The 21,369-nt window shown below is 35.2% G+C and overlaps 1 protein-coding gene and 1 non-coding gene across 10 annotated transcripts in view; one reads left to right on the top strand and one right to left on the bottom strand.

The window, feature by feature from the left end:
- The window catches only part of Dclre1c (DNA cross-link repair 1C), a 64,852-nt gene extending 43,758 nt beyond the window's left edge, over positions 1-21,094 (top strand). For 6 of the 9 annotated variants that reach the window (XM_063253794.1, XM_063253789.1, XM_063253793.1 and 3 more), the window contains 2 exons: positions 8,791-8,893; positions 20,809-21,094. In XM_063253794.1, the coding sequence (XP_063109864.1) occupies positions 8,791-8,876 (86 nt within the window). In that variant the 3' untranslated portion in view covers positions 8,877-8,893; positions 20,809-21,094. The other 3 variants (XM_063253791.1, XM_063253790.1, XM_063253792.1) reach the window with 3 other exon arrangements.
- Positions 1,638-5,104, bottom strand: LOC100728513 (SUV39H2 histone lysine methyltransferase). The gene is made up of 3 exons (XR_010048909.1): positions 4,966-5,104; positions 2,491-2,620; positions 1,638-1,691 (listed from the first exon to the last, which is right to left on the bottom strand). It is a non-coding gene; the product is annotated as an SUV39H2 histone lysine methyltransferase (transcript).
- Positions 21,095-21,369: the final 275 nt, after the last annotated feature.

Below are 21,369 nucleotides of genomic sequence, written 5' to 3'. Positions count from 1 at the left end.
ACCTAGATAGTAGACAAGATAAAATAGATAGTAAAAGAGCAAGTTTAAAAAGTTACATCATAAACCCGTAAGAATAGTAATTCAAGTAAGCTTAGCCAATCGGGGGCAACTTGTAACTCTCTTTCTCACCACCAATACTGACTGACTCATTTTTCATAAAGAAAACACAAGAAATGCGATAAAAAAATATATTTTTTTTCTTGACACATCCTGCAATTTTTGGTTAGCAGACACAAGGCCAAAAACATGCAAACACTTTATCCCGTATTTTAAAAGAGCAAAGTCAGGTGATAGGAATATAATGAATAAAGTATAGCTTTCCTGAAAAACAGGTTATAAAAAGATCTTTGAAGTGTTGCATTCTTGAATTCAGTTTTACCCAAGCTTGCTTAAAACCTAGAATAGCTGGCTTAGGAAAACTTAATTAGGGACACTGAGTGCAATCTGCTGCATTTATCTTCATGTTGAATGCCATAAGAAATTCCAGCATGAGAGAGAGAAACTTCTCCTGATTGAGATTTTACTATAAAGGTGGAAAAAAATTTGTTTCAGTCTTTATACAGTAGGTCAACTAATAAAAGGTCTCAATTCACGCACACACTTTGGCCAACATTAGCTTTATCACATCTAGAAATTCATGTATAAAACAAGTTATTTCAAATATAGATGACTTTTAAAGAAGAACCTGGAGGAAATGTAAGAATAGTTTGGTGGAAACCTTAAAACTACTTGAAATGAGAGGATGTTAGTGAGCAAGACATTTACTTGGTACAGCTGCTCCCCAGGAGCTGGGGTCAGGTTAGATGGGATGTGCTCAACATGGGTCTCCTAATCCAGGTACCATGGCGCCCCTCAGAGTGCTTCACTTCCTTGGCAGGCCCTCCTGGCCCCACTGTCCTGTCCTTTTAAAGTGTAATGGCCAGGCTTTTGGAGATTTTTCTTCTGTAGAAATCTAAAAATATCTTGAAATACAGGTTTAGACATACAATCTTCATAATGGTTTAGATCCTTTCAAAATAAGAAATCAAGCTGCAATATTTTATACTTTAAATTTCTGTATCATTAAGATGACGGCAGTTTAATGAAAAAAAAAATAGTATAAATTCAGTATCACCTATGTGTCTCAAAAGCAAGAACAGTGAGTATTTAATAGGAATGACCAGACAGTAACAAAACCAGCACTTGTGTATTTGTCCAAAATGAATTAACTGTCTTTGAAATCAAAATGTATGGCAAGGTGAATGTTTCATTTCAGCAACTGTTACCTTTTCAGTTTAACACTTTTCAAACATAGAAGGGGACACACTTTTCTGCTCACAGAATTCTTAAGTGTGCACCTGCTGATCTGTATGGCAGTGTCTTCTTCATCTAGGATCTAACCACCAAGTAGGTCCATTTCAAATTAGCCTATGTGACCTTGTGTCTTCTTCATAGTAATAGTAATGTATTTGGCAGATGTCTTAAAAAAGGAACTGTAAACTAACGTAGTATAATCTTGATAATATGAGAGTCCAATACTTTTAAAAGTGTTAACATTAAGGAAAAGCCAAATTACCATGATCACTAGTTGTATTTCTCTAACAGTCAGTTGAGGTAACCTCTACATGTTACTGCTCCACATTTGCACACAGTTCTGACCCTCTTTTTTGCTGGGCTGTGGTCAATAGAGTCTGAAGATGTATCTCCAGAACCTGGAAATAAGAGAAATAGGAGAGAGGTAAGACAACTTAGAATGAATTTTAAATTTCTTGTTACTTTAAAAGTAGCAAACGTGAATACTGAGACAATCTGTTGCAGTTTTTCTTGAAGGATGGGGTGTGCTAAGGAGACATGCTACTTACATTTATACTTACAGTCCATATTTGTGAGAATGGACTCCCAAAGCAATGACATGACACTTACTGGGATAATCCAACACAGAATCATTCTTTTCACACATGCAGCACATACAGTGAGGCCAAGCAATCAATATGGAAATGACTTGATAAACATTCTCAGAAAAGCAAAATATTCATACTGTCACAATGACACAAATAGAATTAAACATTCTTTTTAAAAGATTCAAGAAGGAATGGAATAAGTTTGTGATTTAAATCATTTTCAGTTTTATAAACATGTCAATAAAATATTTTTGTGCATGTATGTGGTGCTAGGGATAGATCCTAGGGCCTCACACATGCTAGGTGAGCACTGTTCCACAATTCTTCTTTAATACAAGTAGTACAATATTGAGAAAAGATGTTAAGAGCAAATCAGCTTCCAAAATGAATGTCCTGAAAAAGTCAGGAGGCAAGATGATTTAGAAGGAAGACCATTCCTTGGCCAAGTCAGGCAGATACGGGTTTTAGCTTTAGCTATCAAATGAGCTTGAGACATCAAGTAAGATCACAAACTCTTACAGCTTCAATTCTTATCAGTCTGATGCAGATGGTCATTCCTAGTCTGATGTGATTCTTCACTGAAATATGAAACTGTACTTAAAAGCCATACCTTTCATTTGGTAATCAAAAGTTAGTTCTTCTCCAGCATATATGGTTCTTGTAGAAAATAATGCTATTCGAGGAAGACGAGTATCGAGGTTATCAATGAAAACATTGAACACCTGAAGATTTGGGTCACACTAAAAAGAAACATTAGAGCCCACTTAAGTGACATGAATGAGCTCTTTTACATGCCATATAAAAATCTTTTAATTTCCTAGAATATTCTTTTAAATTTAGTGGAAATTAAGTTGCATATTATGACACATACATACTTTAAAAAATACTGTTTTCACTTTTAAAAACATAGACATGAAAGTAGAGAAAACAATACATCTGCAAGTTTCTACTCCACAACTTCAACAATTATTAAAATGCTTGTCAATTTCCTTCCTATAGTATCAACTTAATTTTCTTAGAGGATTTGAATATAAATGCCCTATCACATAACTGTTTCAGTAAGGCATATACTTCAAAGAACTAGAATAATCATATTAAAAAATCAACACCATGAAACTCAAATTTTATATTGTATAGAGTTTCATTAAACTTTTCAGAATTGTTCAGTATTCTGAGAACTCTAAAGAAAAGGCAAGGAGTGAGATCTAGTAATCATACTTTGAAAAATGTTTTTGTTCTTGAAACAATCTACGTATTTTGGGAGTACAGTTGTGCCTTTAGAAAGGTTATGCATCCATGGACTGAGTCAACTGCAGATTCAACCAATCTCAAACTGAAAATATTTGGAGAGAAAAAAAGTGCTTCTGTGCTAAGCATACAGAGATTCTTGTTGTTTCCTAAACAATGTAACAACTATTTCCATTGCATTAGGTATTATAAGCAATCCAGAGAAGATGTAAACAGAGAACATGTATGAGAACATGTTTTTTAATTTTTTAGTTTTTGAGACAGGGTCTGACTGTGTAGTTCAGGCTGGCCTTGAAGTCACTACATAACCCAGGCTGGTGAGTGAGTCTCCTGAATGCTGGGATAACAAGGTATGTGCCACCACACCTGGAAATATGTCATTTTATAAAGGAATTTGAGCATTAAAGGAATTTACAGGAAATCTTTATAGGACCTATAGGAAATCTTGAACCAATATCCTAGGATACTACTGAAGGATGACTACTGGGGGGGTACAGAAGGACGACTGTTGTGCATTTATGACTAAGAATTCTTTTAAGCAAAATTTTAAGAAAATTACAAAACTAACAAGGGAGTCAGGATGTTTTTTATATTTTACTACTATCCACAGACGAGTTTTTCAGTATACAATTCATCAGTTTAGCAGAGCTCCATCCTATAAAAGTCAGCAATAGAACTTAATCTCTGAGAAACATTTTCCTTATTATCTGTAACATCTGTAAGATGGTGATATATTAATTGCATTAGCCTTATCTACCTGGCACTTAGTAGATACCCAATAATCATTAACTTTTTTTATTTTCTTTGCAGTATAAGAACTGAACCAGTACCTTACACATGCCAGACAAGCACTCTACTACCGAGTTAATACTCCTAACCCCCTTATTTTTGGAAATAGTTTTTATAGAGTATAAAATTCTGAGTTAAGACTATAGTTCTATTCTAACTTCTTTCAAACAAAATTAAAACTTTAGGAAAAATACTAATTTATAACTCAGACAATGAGTTCTAAATACTTCTAATACTCTATATAAATCCTTAAATTTTATCATATGCTAACATGCCTACATCTAAGAAACTATCTTTATTTGTACAATACTTCAGTAGCTATCTGAAGCCACAGATAGTATCAAACCTGACATAACTAGGTTTTTTTCCTACACTTGTCCACTTACAATAAACTTACAAATCAGGCACAGTTAGAGATTAACAATAACATTAACAATAACAAAAAAAAATTATATTACAACAACTACAGAATTATAATGCAATAAAAGTTACATGAATGTTCTTTCAAAATACACTTTTATCTTTTCACTTAAAGGAAGCACTTTGTGTTTTCTCTTTGCCACGTGTAAATGGCCAGCATCACTATTTTTGTGCTTTGGGGTAATTATTAAGTAAAACAAGGATTACCTGAACACAAGTGCTATGACACTGCAACAGTTCATCTGCCAAATAAAACACCTACTTAATGACAAGTATGTAGGTAGACTATACACTGTGACTATTTTGCACAAAGCAACTCATGTCCTGATCAGGATGGAGTGGGACAATTGAGATTTTTCTCATGTTAATGAGAATTCCTTGCAATTTAAAATTTACAAATTCTTTTTCTGAAATGTTCCACTGTTATTTTGGACTATAATTAATGGTAAATATTCAAACTATGTGGAAGAGGAAAAATGCGGGGAAGGGGAAACTGATGTACATTCTGGAATTTAGTTATATTAACTCTGTTAAGACATTTACGGAGTTGCATGTAATCCTTAAACATTTTACTTTTTAACTCCTCTGCTTATTATTTTCTCCTGGGATATGACGGTATTTTACCTACCTTGAAAAGTTACTGCCAAGTTTAAATGAAGTAACGTATGTATGGATTCTTGCAAAATACCCAGCACATTTGGTAAGCATATGACTGATTATCTTCCTAATAAAGCAATAATACAACAACTTAGCAGAAAAGGCCCACATTTAGAAATACTTGGGAAGAGTCCACAGTTCAAAGATTTTGGGAAATCATTAAAAACTATGAAGTTGAATTAATTATCTTATCTACAACGTAAGTATTTCTTCTTACACTATGATTCACAAAGTGAGACACATTTCCATATCGAGCTGCATCCACTGTAAATTCATCAGATTCATAGTCCAAATCAAAGAGATATGTAATTCCTTTGTTGTCATATAATTGGCCCCGTCTTTCTGCTTCTTCACTTGTAATTACCTAGAGAGAAATAAAACCACTACATATCTATTGAAGAACTGAAGAAACATTTACCCATAAACATACAGAATATGATCAAATATACAACTGAATGTTGAAATTTTATAAACCACAGTGAAAGACACATTGCCCTTCAAAATACAGCCCCCACTCTGCTCCCAGCTTCAAACATTCTTTCCCATCGCTTGTGCTATTTTTGGAAGTAGTTCTGGAAGTCCTTTCTTGTCTTTGGTCTTTTGAGATGGGGTCTTACTGTGTAGTCCAGACTAGCCCTGAACTCTCTGTTCAGCCTAGGATGGCCTTGAACTCACGGCAGTCCTCCTTAGCTTCCCAAGTGCTGGATCACAGATGTGTGCCACCATGCCTGGCATTTGTGTGCTTGTGAGGTATGATCAAAATACAGCATAGTGAATGCTGTTGCCTAGTAACATCCAATGGAAAGGCAGTCTCATAAAAAGTCTCTTCTACCTTATTCACAGGATTTGGCACAGTCTACACTTCTGACTCTTCCTCAAAAATCAAAACAACAATGAAAGATAAACATTTTTAACTGATTCAGGACATTGATGCAGCCACAAAAGTAACTAAGACTCAGAAAAGAGGACTCCAGAACTGCTTTGGAAACTGACAAGAAGGATGGGCTCAGTTTGAAACAAGGGGAGGGTTTTTTCTGTTTTGTTTCTGAAACAAGGTCTCATTATACAATTCAGGCTGGCCTTGAGCTCACTTTGTAGCCCAGGCTGGTCTCAAACTCACATTGATCCTCCTGCCTCAGTCTCCTGAGTGCTGGGATTACAGGCATGAGCAACCACACCTGACTAAAAGGGAGGGTTCTGAGAAGCAATGTGTCCTTTATTGTAATAAATTCTTTTATTTAAACCATTAGTTTTTAATCACACCCTGTATTAAATAATATATTGTTACATATTTTTTCTTTAAGTGTTTTCAAAACCAACACTTAAGAGCTAGATGAAAAGAAGTGGGAAAAAGGAAGGGAGGAAAAATAATACCAAAGTGACTTTTTATATAAAATTTGACACAACAAATTGAAACATGGTACTATTTTCATTATAATGAGGCTATTCAAAAAGCCTTACAATATTATGTGTGGTAGTACCTGCCTACAAATCCCAGCACTTGGGAGGCAGAGACAGAAGAATGGCCATGAGTTTGAGGCCAGTCTGGTCTACAGAGTGAGACCTTGTCTCAATAAATAAATAAATAAATAAATAAATTAATTAATTAATTAAAAAATGCTATTCAGCTCTAGGTCTGGACAAAGTGAATGCAAAGGACTACAATTTATGAAAAAGGAGAGGTCATGTTAAATTTGCTGTCATCTCCATGGAAATTATCCACAACAGGTATTTATAAAATTCTAAAGTTCAGAACAACCAAACCAAACTACCACCCAGGGGCTGGGATGTAATAGTGTCAAAGTGCTTGCAAGGCTTGCATTAAGGTCTGGGTTTGATACCCAGTATCACTGGCTGAAAGAATTGTGCAGGGCAGAGAAGGTACAAACACTACTCACAATTCTGCTCTTAACAGCTTTATCAAAAGATCAGCTCAAGAATCCAAAAATGTCTAAAGTGATCCATGCTATTACCATTTTGTTAAGCCAAAAGAAGAAATGTGACTAAACAAGATCTAGTTTTCCTTTTTCTTTTTGAGATGCACTCTCACTATATTGTTCAGGCCAATCTCAAATTCTTGGTCATTCCTGTCTCAGTCTTCTGAGCACTGCAATTGCATATGTGCCTTCACACTGCTAAAAATCTAGTCCTGAATGGCACTTTACAATAGTCTGCCACTGTCTAAAAATATAAGGATCAAAACAGAGATCTCACTTAATTTCAGAATATAAGTACTGTCAAGCAATTTTTAGTAACTTAAACCAGTTAGATCTGACAATCACAGACAAGCAGCCCATTCCTCTCTTTCCAGGCACAGCATAGTCGGAGGCAGTCTGGTATAGTGGGGAGTGTTTATTCTGGAGTTTTGATTCCTGGCTTTTCTTTCTACTGCTATGTATCTGTGTGACTCTGAGGAAGTTCCTCAAGTTTTCTCTACTTCAGTTTCTTCACCTATAATAATTGAGATGACGCTCTTTCAGAGTTTTGAGAATATCAGTGAGTTAATATATTGCTTGGAATAGTATCTAGTACATTGTAAATACTTTTAGTTTTATATGTGATATGTATAAAAATAAATGACTGCTCAGTATTTGGTAATTCAGAGAATGGTCGGCAGTTCAAAGTGGCTAAGTTACATTTCTGATTTTCTTATGACTCCAACAAATGCTTGTGTGTATATTCTATAACACATAAAGCATCCATATATATTTTACATGTTGACAGAAAGCAGACTTTTGTTAAACTTAACCATATTTGTACAAACAAAAGCCACTGCAACTTGCAAGTTTTTGTTTTTTTGTTTGTCTTTTTCCTTTTCATTGGTACCAGGGATCGAACTCATGACTGCCTGTTTGCAAGGCAGGTGCATATGCTGCTGAGCTAAATCCCCAGCCCCTACTTACAAGTTTTGAAGTCTGCATGTGTTTTGCTGATTTTCTTACTAGAATTTCTTTATAAAAACAACTGACAAAAACAGACAGACAAACACAAAACCAAAGCCAGGTGTGATGGTGCATGTCTTTGATCTCAACACTCTGGAGGCAGAGCCAGAAGTACTGTGAGTTTGAGGACAGCCTGGGCTCCACAGTGAATTCAAGGCCAGCCTGAACTACACAGCAAGACTCTGTCTCAAAAAGAAAAATGGTTGTATTTTAAAATTTATGCATACCATGTTCTGTAACTATGAATGGATCCTGGTTGAAAAATGATTATCAGTTTGTTGATATACATATTTTTTGTTCATACGGTATTTATATTTCTAACTGTGCCAGTGAAATCTACTCCTAAATCTGAAAATAAATTTCTATAATCTGCAAATATATAAATGTACCGAGTATTTATGTTACTGAGATAAAAAGATAACTTTTCAAAAATATAAACTTTATATGTGCCAGATGTAGTATAGCACACGCCTACAATCTTAGTACTTGGAAGGTTGAGGCAGAGTGCCATGAGTTCAAGGCCAACATGGACTACATAGTGAGAACCTGTTTCAGAAACAAAAACAAAACAAAAAAATTATACCCTACACAATACACTTACACGCATATGATTTGCTATGCGATAAACTCAACATACCTCTCCAACATATTCCATGACAAAACTCATTCTTTTAATCTTCACAAGGGTCTTCACACCCCAGCCACAGCCATTGCTAGTTCGAAAGATGCAAAGTGAATACTGTGTGCCTTTCTGTACAATCCTATTGGGACAATCAGGTCCACATTGGCATCTTGAATTGCATTCATAGATGGGAGTCCCAGGTGGGATTTTAATCTGTTGGTTTTTATTATAGGCCAACACAACGCCAGCTTCAGTGGGACAACATTTCTCCAAGAAGCAATCTGTACACGAACAACCAAAGGTCACTTCACTGACTAAGCTGATTCCAGGAGCTGGTTTGTATTCATTAATGTAGTAGAAGTCTGTAGGTGGGCCCTCTAAATCAACAGTATTTTCCACAAATATCATTCCTTTATGATTCTTTCTTCTGTTGAGTTCGTCTTGCCACTTTTGCAGAGCTATTCTTTGTTTAGCTTTCTTTACAATGTACCGAGCAATAGCAGGTCTCAAAGTTTTGTTATTGTCTTTTGGAATTATTGCTTTGCTTTTCTTTACCTGAGATAAATAATTATGCTTGTCATTAGAGAATTGCTGAAGCAGTAATGGACACTTGAGATTTTGCAAAGGTTCCCAAGTATTTGTAGAATCTGGCCATCCTTTCCATTTTACAAGATAATATTCCATATCCTTAAAACACAAAGAAAATGTCAGATTATAACAGTTGCAATTAGAATAAATATTCTGAAGAATAAGCTACTCATTATCATTTTTCTTAACATGTAGAATGACACATTTTAATAGATGAGGTACAAGTCATAAAATGTCCAGAAAATATTTATCTGTGACCCAGGTTGTTGTTTTACTTGGCCAGAATTTAAGGCCCACAATTTAATACTATCCACTGGACATGAGGGAACTTAACTTCTCAGTGTTATGGGCATATATTTTTTCACTATTCTGAAGATGCACTGTTCAATACAGTCACTGCTAGCCACAAGAAAGTGAAATATAGCTCATCAAAAGAAAGATGTGCTTTAAGTATAATGCACACTAGAGACTCTACAAAAAAGTAAAACAACTCTAAAGTTTTAATTTTTTTTTTTTTGAGGGTGGTACTGGGGACTAAACTCAACTGTCACTTGCAAGTTAAGTACTATTTTGCTGAGCTACACACAGCCCCACTTTAGTATCTAACTTTTAAAAAATATCAATTAAATGCTGACATACTTTGCATAGATTGGATTAAACAATTATACCTGTTTCATTTTACTTTAATGTGGTTGCCAGGAAAATCGCAAATGACATTTGTGACTCATCTTATATTTCTATGGACAGTACTATTGTGGAGAATGCTGACTTTTAGACTAAGTCATGACTGGGGCAGGCAGCAGTCAACTCAAGCCACCAGAAAGCAAGTATTTCATCACTCGGACTGCTGCTGGGCATCAGCAGCCTACAATCCTGTCTTTTTCCCCTACTGACTCAACCTTCTTTCCTCATAGTCAGGCAATGCCTTGTACAACACTAAGTTTCTCTTAAACAGACAGTGAGGGTTGGTCATGGTGGTATATGCCTGTAATTTCAGCACTCTAGAAGGCTGAGACAGGAGGATTGCAAATTGAAGCCCAGCTTGGGCTATTTATCAACTTGGTGAGACCATGTCTACAAAACAAAACAAAACAATGGGCTGGCGACACAGCCCAAAGGAAAGACCCTAGGTTCAATCCTCAGTCCTGCAAAACACCAAGAAACCAGCAGGTAGGTATAATACATACATTCTTCCATTCAGTTTTTTTTCTTTTTTCTTTCTTTCTTTCTTTTTTTTTTTTTCTGTCTTTTTCCTTTTTTATCGGTACCAGGGATCGAACTCATGACTGCCTGCTTGCAAGGCAGGCGCTTATGCCTCTGAGCTAAATCTCCAGCCCCTACTTTTTTTTCTTCACCCTCTAGAATATCCACTTATCCATGTGTCCTAGGGTAAAACAGGCTCATAAAATGCTTCTGAAACTTAAAAGTGATTAACTCTATTTGACCGATTTTAATTATTTTAACTCATGAATATTGAAAAATTTAGGGATAAATCTGCTTTTCTCTAAAAATTTAAAGAAGATTTTTATATAAAAGATATATAGGACAACTTTAATATCCATTTTTTTTTTCTTGGTGCTGAGACTGAACTCAAGGCCTCAAGCATGCTAATAATCTAATAATTTGTTAATGATGAGTGACGTGGAAGGTATAGCCACATAGTTTTCAGCATAATGCTGAGACATAAATTGGGCTAAGGATCACTGTGACTCATCCATGATGAATTTATCCCTGCTGTTTGTACCTTTGTATTAAGGATTTTTTCTTTTCTTTTTCAATACTGGAGATCCAACCCAGGGCTTTATGAATGTTAAACAAGCACTTTACCATTAAGCTACATGCCCAGTCCAAGTATGTATATGCATTCCAATATTTATTATATTCTATTGAACAGGCAGTAATTCTTATGAATTAAAAGAACTTTGCTTCTTTTTTGAAAACTGGTCAAAATATGGAGGTTTATTACAAATGTTTTAAATTGTTGAGTGTAGCAGCACACTCCCCTAAAATACTAGGTATATGAGGCTGAGGTGGGAGGATTGCAAGTTTGAGGTTAGCCTGGGCAAGTTAATGAGCCTCTTTCCAAAAATAAATAAAAAATAAAATAAAATCAACAACAAAAAAAAGATGTGCAACTCACTGTAGGATGGATGAGGCATTGGGTTCAATCCCTACCAATGTCAAAACAAAGAATTATGGTCTGAGAATATGCACAAAAACTGTTATTTCTATGAAATACACATCATGGTCCCCCTGCAAACACATAGAAAAGCCTAGATATATATTGAAATATGTGTAAACCAAGCACAAAGGTTGACAGATTTCTCCCTCCTGTCAGGAAAAAGCTTCAGACTGTTGTTAGCATGTACCTGTTTACACTGAAGCAGATATGAGATCTCCTTGGCAGTTATCTACCATATCTAGTTCCCTCAATTCTAATTTCTGATGCCGTAATAAAGCAATGCAATCTGTCCTTTTCCCCCCTACTACAGTGAGTGCTTCCTATTATAGGCCTGAATTATGCCAAATATTTCCAGAAGTGGAAAAAACCCAGAAACACTGGCTTTAGTTAAATGATTAAATTGTCACCAGCACAACTAAAGCGTGACGTGTCACTGAATTTAATTTAAAACAATTTACTGTGTTAATTTCAGATGACTCAACTGTGTTTTAAGGGACTAGGTTTTATACGTTAATCACATTGGTTCCTCCTTAATTCATGGATTAATATCCATGCGTAGGGGAAAAAAAGAATGCTTTTGGTAAAAATCTATATGAATATCAGCAATATTTTATTTCTTGCCTTTTATAATCATATTTTATTTGACATTCAAAAGTATTTTTTGTTTTAAAAAGCATGTTTATACACACACACATGCAGGCATACACAGAATCACTGACTTATATAATCAATTTAATTCAATAAACCTAAAATTTCAACCAGGTGTGATGGTGAATGCCTGTAATCCCAGCACTAAGGAGGTGAAGACAGAAGAATTGCTGCAAGTTCAAGGCCACTGTGGACTACACAGTGAGTTTACAGCGAGCTGGAACTTCACAGCAAGACCCTGTCTCAAAAAAAAAAAATAAATGCTAAAACCATCCCCCCAAAACAAAAATAAAAACTCTTAAGCTCATACTTATGTATTACTACCTGTATTCTGACATGTAATCAACTCTTGATTACCTACAGAAATGGAATAGAGTGGTAAAAATGGTTTATAAATTACTCCTAAGTAGGTTGGAATGTATTTATATGAATTTCTTAAAAGACATTCTCCTTTACTGTATCTGCCATCAGTTAAATTCATTAAGATATTTTAATATCTTAGTAAGTATATGAATGGTCACTGGAAGGTATTACAAGCCGTCAGGAATAAAACTCTGGGAATAATGTGAAATAAATAGCAAGGCAAGGCAATATAATTTTACATGCTGAAATAAGACAATATCACTAGAATATAAAGAGAGATACCAATATAGGTCAGATAATCAGAAATGGAACAGAGAAAGTAGAATTCTGAAAGAATGAATCTGTTGGGAAGGGAAGACGGCAGGCAGGATGAGAAACACAAGCAAAAGCTTGAAGCTAAGATTGCACAAAGTATCCAGAAACAGCTAAGAGATGGATTTATCTAGTTTTAAGTTTAGATTGCTGAAACAAGATAAAATGGTAATGTTAAGGCAAGAGCAAATTTCAGATACCCTTGAACACTTGCCTGAGGTATCTGAACTTTATTGCAGGCCAATGATTCTTATAATTCTTGGAATCTATGTGTTTCTGGGGGAGCTTCCTTCAGTAAAATACATTAAACTGCACTCTGCTAATCAGGAATAATTTTACTAATCTTTTTACTGCCCAACCAATGAATTCTTCTGATTTTCATTTAATCTGACCTCTTGGTTATAGCATCATTGTTTGACCAGTCCTCATACTATGATTTTCTCTTTCTTTTTGTTCCTTTTCTATTTTCTGTGCTGAGTGCTTCTCCTATCATTTAAACAATGCAGATACTAAAGGGACTCTGTCCCCTTCCCCTTTTCAGACTAAACAAACATTTATTTATTCTTTTAGAGAATCTGATGGAAGTTAAGAACTTTCCCATAACAAAAATTACTTATGTAACATTTTGAGTTACTTCAGAACATTTGGGTTTCAAGTTAAGAATCCTGCTCTAAAGGGCTCCTTCTGGGCAACCAGATGTTTCCCAAAGCTTTATCTGCAGCCCTACATATACATCCAGGCGCTTACTTGATGTCCAATAGGTTCCTAAAGCAATCTAACCTTCCTGAAAATACCACTGCCCTTCCCAAACTTATTTTCTGTATGCCTCACTATGTAAGTTTGTAGATCTTACCTGTTTACCTATTCACAGAAGGTTGCAGATCAAGAAAACAATCTCAATTTCTTCTCCTAAAGCTAACCCATCAGGTTTCTTTAGAGATGGATTTCTTGTCTAATATTCCAATCTGCCCTTCTTGACTAAAGTGTAATTCTTATATTAATTCACAGAACTACTGATTGTTTTTCTCAAAAATTAATTCTCCAACAGCATATGGAATAAAGCCCAAGTTTGCTATTGTAACAAAAGAATGTCACTCTTAAATTGGTCATTTATGCATCTCTGGCTCAACTTCCCCTCGCAGCCCCAGTCATACATTACCCTCCCACCACACTGAATTATCTTTCACCAATACTGGAATACATCACTGTAATCTTTTGGTGCTTTGTTCTCAATGATTTCCCTACTTAGAATCATCTAATTTGCCTATTGAACACTTAACTTCAGTCTCATTTTTTTACATAGAAGAGAAAAACTACTCATTCATTATTTTTTTCTACTCACTTTTACCTCTTCTACATAACATCTTTTGCCCAAGATGAAGTGATCACTGCCAATTTCCTTTTGTTCCAATTTCTAATTTAAACTATAAGATATTTGTGAGAAGGTATGGAATTTTATTCTTTATAGCTCCAGAATAAGTACAACTGCCCATCATCTCAGACTCTGACTAAATGTTTATGAATATACCGCCAAAAATATTAACTACCAGCATGTGTGTGGTACAAAAGGCATATAATAGTAACTACATAAATTCTGAAAAGAATACAACCTGTTAATCTTAAACTGGAGATTACAATTCAGTTTCAATACTTGTTTTGTTATCTATTTACTGTCTATAGCCCACATATGGCAGCAAACATCTAAGCTTTACAAATTATGTTATCTATTAGGAAAAAAAGGCAAAAAATTTCCTATCTTTCCATTAGCTATTTTTTTTTCTGCCAATTATGAAGTACTATTCAAAATTGGTGGTAGAACAGCCTGATCCCAATTGTGACACACCAGTGGGCCTATGTGAGTACAGTTGAAACTACTATGGTCAGCAGGAAGTCACTGGATTTATATGAGTGATTGACAGACAGACCTGGGGTTAGAGATCCTGCCCTGAAAGAAATGACTCATGTGACCTTAGGGAAGTCCTTTTTAATTCTGTTTTCATGATTTCTCAAATTTAACTTGTAATTTAATGATTTCAATGTTATTCTAGGTTCTTCAAAAACCTACAGAAGCTACACACTATCAGCCTCTGAAACCTATGGATTATTCTGTTTGTCAGGATCAGGCCATATGTATACATAGGAGATCTTACATTCTCTAAGTCAGAGCTGAAGAGAGTGTTCCTCAGCTTAACATACTGATGGACAAATATCATCCATGTGCACAGGACCCTGATTCTTCACTGCTAAGTACATCACTATTCACAATATTATCAGAAATTACTCCATATGAAGAAATCAACACTGATACAGAAATACCACACAGCACTGAGAGTAACACAACTATACTTTACATGCATTAAGTTCAACTAGACCCCAGACATGAGTTCAAAACATTAACAACCTATTCCCCTAGATAGCATTCTTTGCATTTCCCAAATTGCTTATTTCAGAACTCTTCTACTTTGCACAATGTCTCCCTCCCACTACCTCTTTCCAGCATTTTCATTTGCATGTTTGTTCCCAATGTCCAGCTTTCCAGGGATGCAGAACAGGTAAGATGGGTTAGACACATAGGAGAGATGAACTTCCTCCATCACTTTTCTCCCATTTCTTCAATTTCTCCCATACAACTGGTTCTGAGACACATGTAAAATTTTTTTAAAAAGCAAAATAAAATGAAATCTCCTTTGAGATATATATGCTTATATATACAAGAAATTTCTAAGACGTTAAGAGATAGAAAGTGGGTCACAGAGTGGAAGACTTCCATATATAGCTTTTTATAGCATTCAGTATTTAAAATCACATGCATCTATTACTCATATAACTTTTTAAAAAAAATATAACATTAAGATATAACCCTGGTATCCTATCTTGTCTTTTTCTTCTTCAATGCTAAGATTCTTACAAAAACGTTGACATTACTTGACTCTACTTTCTTACAATCTTCAATTTGTTCTTTAATTCTTTTGGCCTGTCTATCCATGTTACAGAAACTAACTAAGAACAATGGCCCCTTGGACTACTAACTTTAATGGACTCTTACAGTTTTTAACCCACTGTTGAATACTGTTTTGTTGAGAGACTATGTTAGGCTTCCATGATTTACTCTTCTGGTTTTCTTAGTATCTTTCCTTAGTTTGTTCTGCACTCTCTCACTAAAAGATCTACCCCACACTATCAGGGACTATACACTTCCACGTTCTTCAGTGCTTCTTCAGATGTCTAGTGCAAAACATAGAAGAGGGCCAATGATTACCTTCAGTTAATGAACAGGTAACTCTACTCATTCTGAAGAATTTAATCACTATCTTTTTCTCATTACTGATTTGGAGCCACATTTCTACCTCCATTTTCTTTCACAAACCCAATCTTGTTCCTTTTCCTATATTCTCAAATCCTTGTGGATAGCACTGTCTACATCATTTCTGCCCAAGTCAGAAACTTTCATTTCCTGTATATGGCTCCCTCACAGACCTTACCTCCCTCTGACACAAAGCACAGGCCTGTGTATTTTACAATTTTACTAAAAACAAAACAAACCCGTTTCTCATTCTTTCAGTTCAAATGTCATCATTTCTTACCTAGGTTTCTCCAACAGTCTTCAGAACATATGGCTGTGGATGTAATAATTGCTTCCTACCAAATTGACTTTTTCAATGCAAGACAAAGACTCTGAATTTCAAGTCTGATGGGTCACCCTGTTTAGAATTTTTCAGTGGGCTTCCCTATGGCCTTTCCCACTCTTCCTGTTACTTCACACTTTAGACAGATGCCACACTGAATTATAACATTTGTCCTTGTGGACATTAACTGGCTTTTTCTGGGAAGCTTTCTGTGATGTAACCTATATTTACACACATATTCCTACAATTTTTTTTTTTTTTTTTTTTTTTTGGTAATGGGGCTTGAACAGAGGACCTTTACACTGAGCTACAGCCCCATTCTTTTTAAAACATTTATTTTGTAATAGGGTCTCACTGAGTCACCCAAGATGGCTTTCGATTCCCCTGCTTCAGCCTCCCTAGAATGCTGAAATTACAGGTTTACAGTACTATGCTCAGCCTCTTATAATTCTTATAATGATGTTTGCCATAGTACCTAATACAATGATCATTTGTTGATCATTCTGACTAGGCTGTAAGTTCTTTAAATGAAAAAACTTATTATTAATCTTAATATTTCCAATGACTAATGAAATACCTGCCAACTAGAAGAAACTCAAACATGTTAAGTAAGTCCACACATAAAACAAACAGGAGACAGCATTAAATACAGTGAAGGACTGATCTAATAGTGATAGTAGAGACTGGGGAAATGAATCAAAAGATGTTTCAACTCATTAACTACTAACTAAAGCACAAAAGTGCATGACATGTTTAAGGAAAAAACACAAACTGTGTTTTAAAGCTATGGTTCCAACAGAACATAGGAGGTGCTCTTTAAATCTTACCTAAAAGAAAGGACCTAAATGTCTGTCTCAGTCAGGTAAACAAGGAATTATTAAAAGGTCTAGCAAAACCAGAGTGCAATCAGAGCTGGGTTTAAGAAATAACTATAATGGCTGTGTGGAATACAGTACTAAGACTATCATTTCATGAACTAAGTGGAAAAGGACACACAGGAAAAAGAAAAATAGGACTATCTGCTTTTTCACCTATCCTGATATATATGAAAGGAAATGTGTTGAAATGATAGGGCATGCGTACTTCTATAATCCCAGCACTTGAATTCAAGGTTGAGGCAGGAGACTGTAGAGAGTTTAAGACCAGCCTGGGCTACATGGAAAGATCCTGTCCTGAAAACTGAACCAAACCAAACCAAAACAGCAGTAATGCTTATAGATTAAACATCTGTGCTAGGTAGATAAATAGGGTGTTAAGGATATCACAAAGTAAAGTTACTGATTCCAAATCAAGAAAGTTTAGAAAGCTGAGTATGGTGGCAGACATCTGTAAACCCAGCACTCAGAGGGCACCACAACTGGAGGCTAGTCTGGACCACACAGTGAGTTTAAAGCCCCATGAATTGCACAGCAAAACCTTGTATCAAGAAAGGATTAAAAAAAAAAAAAAGAAGAGGAAGAAACCTGAGAAAGACAGACACAAAACAACAATAATTTATTTGATTTCACACAAGAATGAATCCTCATAGCCTGGGTAGTGCCTATAATGGAAGCACAAACCTTTAAAGACAAAAAATGTGACACAAATAACACAATCTGATCATGTATTAGATTTAAAGGGTAAGAAAGAATTTAACTATGAAATTAAGGTTGGGAACCTTGAAGTATTGTGGTTATGTTAATGAAGAAAGAGACCATTATTAGCATAGGGTGCAGATTTGAAGGAGGAAAATAAATGTGCTAAAGTTGGTACCTTTAGGGTATCTAGCTTGAATGAAGCCCACAAAGAGGTCAAGGCCTCAGAAAAGCTTTATAAGTCATGCCACACAGGTCTAAGTACCACTGGAAAAGAGGTCACTTAGAGAGCAACTATAAGGAAAGAGCCAGGGACAACACCGTGGAGATTACCTATGTTGCAGGGGAAGATGGGTAAGAGATATTGGAGGAGATTCCTAAAACATATTTTAAAAAATATGTGCATAAAGCAGCAGGAATAGAGGTACTGACAAGAACAGTTAACTTTGATACAGGATTATTACCAGTGTCAGCCTCTGTTTAGACTATATTAATCCATTTAATTATGGCCTATGACAGTGGTGGTAAACCTATGGCATGAGTGCTGCAGTGGGCTGTTTATTACCACTGAAAGCTCAAAAGGTTTGCTATCATTGTTCTAGAAGATGCATACTATAACTATTACCATTTCATAGATGAAACTGAACAAGAGATTCAGCATCTTGCTAACAATTATACATAAGTTATAAGGGTCAGAATTTTAACCAAGACATTACCTCTACAGAGAAGAAGGTGGCCAATGGTATTAAATGTGACAAAGTAGTATAGTAAAATTTGAGACCCTCAAACTTGACAATTAGAAAATCAGTTTTAATTGGGCATGTTAATACACTCCTTTAATCCTGGCACTCTGGGAAGCTGAGGCAGGAGAATGGAAGTGCAAGCCCAATATGAGCAGTTTAGTGATTTGGTGAGATACTGTCTCAAAACAGAAAAATTCTAAAAAGGGCTGAAAAATGAAAGGCTCTGTGTTCAATCTTCAATATTCGGGGTCACTTGTAAGGGCACAAATCAGAACAAAGTGGAAAACCAATTAAAAGTTAATGGAAAGTGAATTCACAACCCACAGGATGGCAGAAAAACTTTGTACTTCAGTAAAAAAAAAAAGACAATCCAATTTTTAAAAAGGATTTGAATAGTTTCTCAAACATATACAAATGGCTAGTAAGAGCATGATGAAAAGTTGCTCAGCAGAGAAATGCAAATCAAAGCTTCAATGAGATGAACTTCAAATCCACCAGGATAGCTATAACAAAATGTCAGGCAGTAATAAACACTGGCCAGGATGTGGAGAAGCTAAAAATCTCACATACTATTAGAGGAAAAGTCAAAAGTGGCAAAGAGCTTTGGAAAAAGTTAAACATAGAAATAAATATCAAATGAAGCAAGATAAATGAAAACTTATGCCCACACAGAAATTTACATATAAACATTTATAGCATGATTACTTATAATAGCTCCCAAATGGAAACAAACCAAATGTCCTTTAAGGGATAAATGGATATGTAGTACATTCATGTAATCAACTGTTATTTCGCAATTAAAAAAAAAAAAGATGTACTGATACATGCTATAACACATTTAAGACTTAAAAACATGGTAATTGAGAGAAGGTGATCTCAGAAGCCCACATACTGTGTGGTTAGAAAGCAGAGTTAGTGGTAGTCCAGGGCTCAGTATGGAAGAGTATCTGGGAGGTGACTGTGAAGGAGTCTGGTATCTTTTTAGGTTAATGAATAATATTTTAAAACTGACTCTGAGTACACTTGAAGATCTGAGTTGTATACTTTAAACAGGTGAACAGAATGATGGCATGTGAACTGTCTCAACAGAGCTGATTAAAAAAAAAAAAAAAAAAAAAAAACAAGGGGAAGTGACTCTGAAGGAAAATACGGTACAAAAAATACCTGAGTGGAGAGGCAAAGTCAAAGAAAAATTTCTGAAGGTTGAAAGATAAAAGTATGTTTACTGACTTAAGACAAATCATCGACAACAGAGCTTGATATAAAAAAGACACCACAGATTAGGAAAGGCCTAGGAGGATGTTAAATAGAAAATGGTGGTAAAGGGACAGATAAACTGATGGTAAAGAGTGCATACTTGAAGATCTTTTCACTGATGTTTAAGAGGTCCTCAACTGTGAGCTTCTAAGTAGAGGAAGAAGTCCATAAAAGTAACAAAAATTAGAGTAACTGCTGACATGAGTAAGAAAAACAGATTAAAAAATCTTATCAAGAACTGAGCAATATGAGAATAAAACTATGTTTTAGTGGAGCCAGCATGCATAATACCTTATTCTCAGCCAGACTGCTCAATCCAGAACTTATAAACTGAGGTAGCAGATAACTGGGCTGTTTCATGAGTTGAAGAAAGCAATGTACAGGGCCAGGGATTTAGCTCAGCCACGTAAGTGCCAGCCCTGCAAGCACATGGTCGTGAGTTCGATCCCCAGTACAAAAGAAAAAAAAAAAAAAAGAATACAACATACAGGTGAAAATGCCCAACAGGATGCTATTGAGAAAGGAAGGTAATAATACCAAAGGAAGACGGACATTTCAAAGAATTGGATTTAAGAGACTGATTCAACAAAGATGAAGATGGAAAACAAAGAATTAAAGCCAAATCCTGACTCACTTATCTGAAAAAACAGATTATTGACCAAAACGGAATTCTTCAGAGGGAGGCTAAAAATAAAAAAAATATTCAAAAATGAGGTTTAAATCAAAAGCTTCTTAAAACAACTTACAAGGATTAAAGAAAAGCCCAGAGAACTTAAATGAGTCTACTCATATGGCACTAAACAAAGACCAGAAATGATTTTTTTGAAATGCAGGCTATTCTATTATAGCATAGACACTCATGTATCTTGGGTTTGACATGATGGCAGAAAACACAAATGGTGACAGGTCTTGAGATTCAGTAATACTAACATTGATTCAAATTCTGGTCCATTTCAGGTGACAGTGGAGAAATATAATTCAGGAACAGAATGAATGATAGGAGGATCCAACCTGAGATCAAACATCTGCCCTGGTAAACCACATGGAGATAATCAAGAGTTGGATGTATAATGATAAAAACACCTTAATATATTTTAATGCAAGAACACTTTGTATTTCAAAATCTTTTCAGTTATCTGACAATGTAGATAGGACATATAAATTTATCATTTTTGAATTTTAAACATTAAGAAGATCTTTATTTATTGTTAAAGTTCTTTTTATATTACAGAAATATGAAATACTAACGTGTGATTAGGTCTCTTTTAAGGGGCTAGATATTTGCCTTACCTTTACTACCTTGTAGTCACACAAGTATTCCACCTCATAATTGTTTAGATTCCTTTTGGTGATTCCAATCGATTTACATGTGAGCTTTTCTTTTCTACATAATTCCTGAAGAGTATCAAGTGAAACTAGGCAAGGCACACACCAAGCTACAATAAGAAAATACAATTCTTTACTAGTGAAACCGCTACTCAATTAAAACAAAAAAGAGAAATTTAAACTTCTATATCC

This window comes from Cavia porcellus, unplaced genomic scaffold, assembly GCF_034190915.1.
Source record: "Cavia porcellus strain 051 isolate PalLab524CR breed Dunkin Hartley unplaced genomic scaffold, mCavPor4.1 scaffold_7, whole genome shotgun sequence".
Classification (NCBI taxonomy): domain Eukaryota; kingdom Metazoa; phylum Chordata; class Mammalia; order Rodentia; family Caviidae; genus Cavia; species Cavia porcellus.
The sequence above is the reverse complement of the archived record's forward strand: the minus strand, read 5'-3'. Positions and strand labels throughout refer to the sequence as shown.